This window comes from Triticum dicoccoides, chromosome 7A, assembly GCF_002162155.2.
Source record: "Triticum dicoccoides isolate Atlit2015 ecotype Zavitan chromosome 7A, WEW_v2.0, whole genome shotgun sequence".
NCBI classification, from domain to species: domain Eukaryota; kingdom Viridiplantae; phylum Streptophyta; class Magnoliopsida; order Poales; family Poaceae; genus Triticum; species Triticum dicoccoides.
Window position 1 is genome coordinate 586260975 of NC_041392.1, and position 3060 is coordinate 586264034.

The 3060-nt window shown below is 39.9% G+C and overlaps 1 protein-coding gene across 9 annotated transcripts in view; it reads left to right on the plus strand.

Annotated features, from left to right (window-relative positions):
• LOC119332330 (sodium/hydrogen exchanger 8-like) overlaps positions 1-3060 on the plus strand; it is a 17129-nt gene that overhangs the window by 12850 nt on the left and 1219 nt on the right. For all 9 annotated transcript variants that reach the window (XM_037605512.1, XM_037605510.1, XM_037605513.1 and 6 more), the window contains 5 exons: positions 167-469; positions 911-1008; positions 1488-1619; positions 1729-1947; positions 2099-2305. In XM_037605512.1, the coding sequence (XP_037461409.1) occupies positions 167-469; positions 911-1008; positions 1488-1619; positions 1729-1947; positions 2099-2305 (959 nt within the window). The remainder of the gene's footprint in view (positions 1-166; positions 470-910; positions 1009-1487; positions 1620-1728; positions 1948-2098; positions 2306-3060) is intronic.

Sequence of the window (3060 nt, forward strand, 5' to 3'; positions counted from 1 at the left end):
CCCCACCCCCAGTTTGTTTGCTTTTCTGTTTTTGCCCCTAAATAGTTGGCTTTATATTTCGTCCATAATTCTATCTTGTCTCCGTATTTTATGGAGATGTTTAGTTTCATACTAAATGCAATCAGTTAACAAAGATTTTTTTCCTTTTTGTAAATATTGCTTTCAGGTGTGCAAGCCAGTTACTGGGCAATGCTTGACCAGGGACAGATAACTCAAGCTACAGCAAATATTTTGATGCGATCAGTTGATGAAGCTATGGATCTTGTTTCTAGCCGACCATTATGCGATTGGAACAGTTTGCAGTCCAGTGTCCATTTCCCAAGTTACTATAGGTTCCTTTCTGCAAGCATGTTACCACAAAGTTTTATCACATACTTCACAGTACAAAGATTGGAGTCAGGATGTTACATCTGTGCTGCATTTCTTCGTGCTCATAGAATTGCAAGGAGACAACTACAAGATTTTCTTGGTAAAATCTTGGAAAACTTTTAGAATGCTTTTATGTGCTTGTTATTTACCATTTCTTTGTGCTACCAATTCCAGACCTTAGTACTCAATCCATGGATCGGAGGGAGTACATGAATATTGGTCACAATACGTGGTGCATATGCCAGATGTTATGCGTAGGTGTTCGTCGCTATAGTCGCCAGTCTATCTTTCTGTAGAATCAATCAGCTACAGACCCTATTTTTTAAGATACGTGGAAAGTAGTATGGTGCAGATGGACGCATGGCTCCAACCATTTAGCTTATTAAGGTTGAACTATGTAAAGCCTTTCTAAAGTCATCGTCCTCAAAAGTTTTAAATCCTTCTATTTTCTCCTCTGACCCCATTTTTTAAGGTACGTGGAGTTCAACTTGCACATATGATCCTAGTTACTTACCAATGTTCCGTATACTTCTTTCATCAGGTGATAGTGAGATTGCAAAAATTGTTATTGATGAAAGTAATGCTGGGGGAGAGGAAGCTAGGAAGTTCTTGGAAGAAGTTCGCTGTACATTCCCTCAGGTTTGTGCTTACAATGTGCATTTATCTGTTGACTTAACTAATATGGAGCCTTCAGCCTCCAGCACAATAGTTCGACAGTTCACTCAACAACCCATTATCTTTTGCAAAACTCAAGAAAGCACCATCTCAACTGAACTGGAACTCTAGTTTGATCTGTAGAGAATTTCCATGTGCTTGTATGGCATCGCTGGGGTGAGTGGATGTAAATGGTTAGCTTTAGAGTTTGGAAATGATTTTGTTAGTTTTATTTTCCAGAATTATTTTGTTTCCTGCAAAATTCATGTGAAATTGTTCCAGAACTCTACATTCGAGACAGGCCCTACTTTTATAGAACTTTGGAATACTTCATTTCATTGTCATACAACAATTCGGCACTAGTGATGAAAAACCTCATTGTATGAATAAACAAGGCAGTCTCCCATTGTTGAATCTGAGAGTTCATTGTTGCCTAGATTCTGAAGGTGTTTCCACATTTTCAGCTTCTTTGTGTGCTAAAGACTCGACAAGTAACATATGCTGTATTGACACACTTGAGTGAGAATGTTCAAAACCTATGGAAGACTGGGTTACTGGAAGAAAAAGAAATGGCACATCTGGATGATGCTTGGCAGGTAGTGGAGTGTTTGACTTGTCTTTTGCTTCGAAAATTAATTGCCAAAGTGGTTTCAGTTCAAAAGTTGCAACCAATATGCTTATTCATGTAAGTTAATCACTTGTCAGACAGACCTGAAGAAGCTTAAGAGGAATCCACAATTAGTGAAAATGCCAAGAGTTGGCGATCTTTTAGGCACTCATCCATTAGTCGGCATGCTGCCTGCTGCTGTGCGTGCTCCTTTGTTAAGCAATACAAAAGAAAAAGTAAAAGGGCATGGTGCAGCCCTATATATGGAAGGCTCAAGAGCAACTGGTATATGGATTGTTTCGATCGGAGCAGTAAAGGTATGTTTCTGCTTAAGACTGCTCTAAACTGTACTGTATTTTGTTGGAGTATATACCTAACACATTTTTTACGAATTTACTGTTCACCCTGGGAGCATGTGCTTTTGGCAGCCGTTTCGCCGCCCCCTAAGTTATCCCCTTTTTTTGACAGTGGAGAAGTCAGAGGCTAAGCAGCAGGCATTCTTTGCACCCAATTTTCCCACATGGAAGCACTTTGGGTCTATACGAGGTGCTAACAGGAAAGTCTTGTTTCTGTGACATGATTACAGATTCTCTCGTGCGCTGTTTCTTTATTGAAGCTGAAAAGATAGATCAATTGCGTCGGTCAGATCCTTCTGTTGAGGCTTTTCTGTGGCAGGTGTGCTTTAACTTTACTGTTTGCTTGTGTACCTATTAAATCCAGTGATTCTTGTACATGTACTGCAGCTGTGCAATTAGTTTTTTTTCTTCTGAACTCTACGAGGGCATAGAAGCAGATGTTTTTCTGGATTTTACTTAATATCACCACGTAGCGTAACTGCTGGCTACCAGTTGAAGAACCAGAACCTTGCAGATGAGAAGCTCTTTCTTTTTTAACCAAGTCTGAGTATAATTGTTTCTTGTTTCTACCCAATCTCAAATTTGAAAGAGTTCAAAATTTTGAAAATTTCTAAAAAGTGGAACCCAGCTAATTTCCCCTCCACATGTTCACAAGAAAAACAGAAATGTTGAGATTGCATTTCTTCTGTTTCTGCCCTCAAAGCAAAAATAAAAACACTAGAGATACTACAACATAATACTTTGATTTTTCTGCTTTCCCTTGATTGTTACATTAAGGCCTTGTTCGGTTAAGCCACTCCCCAAGTGGATTGGAGTGGAATGGAGGGGATTTGGGGGGAACCGAACAAGGCCTAAAGGGAAATGGCCCCTAGACGCCTTGTCGTGTCACCTTGTCTCAAATGATTTATGTATTTCTGTAACATTCTTGTGGCCGACAATTCATTTATAGCACGTCCCCATTTTGGTGTGAAACTATGCACGCGTCACAGCTTGCCTTGGGCTTCCATCCTCTGTTCACCAAAATCGGTTACTTCGGATGTGACAATGTGTTTCCTCTGCCTTGCGCCTAACAAT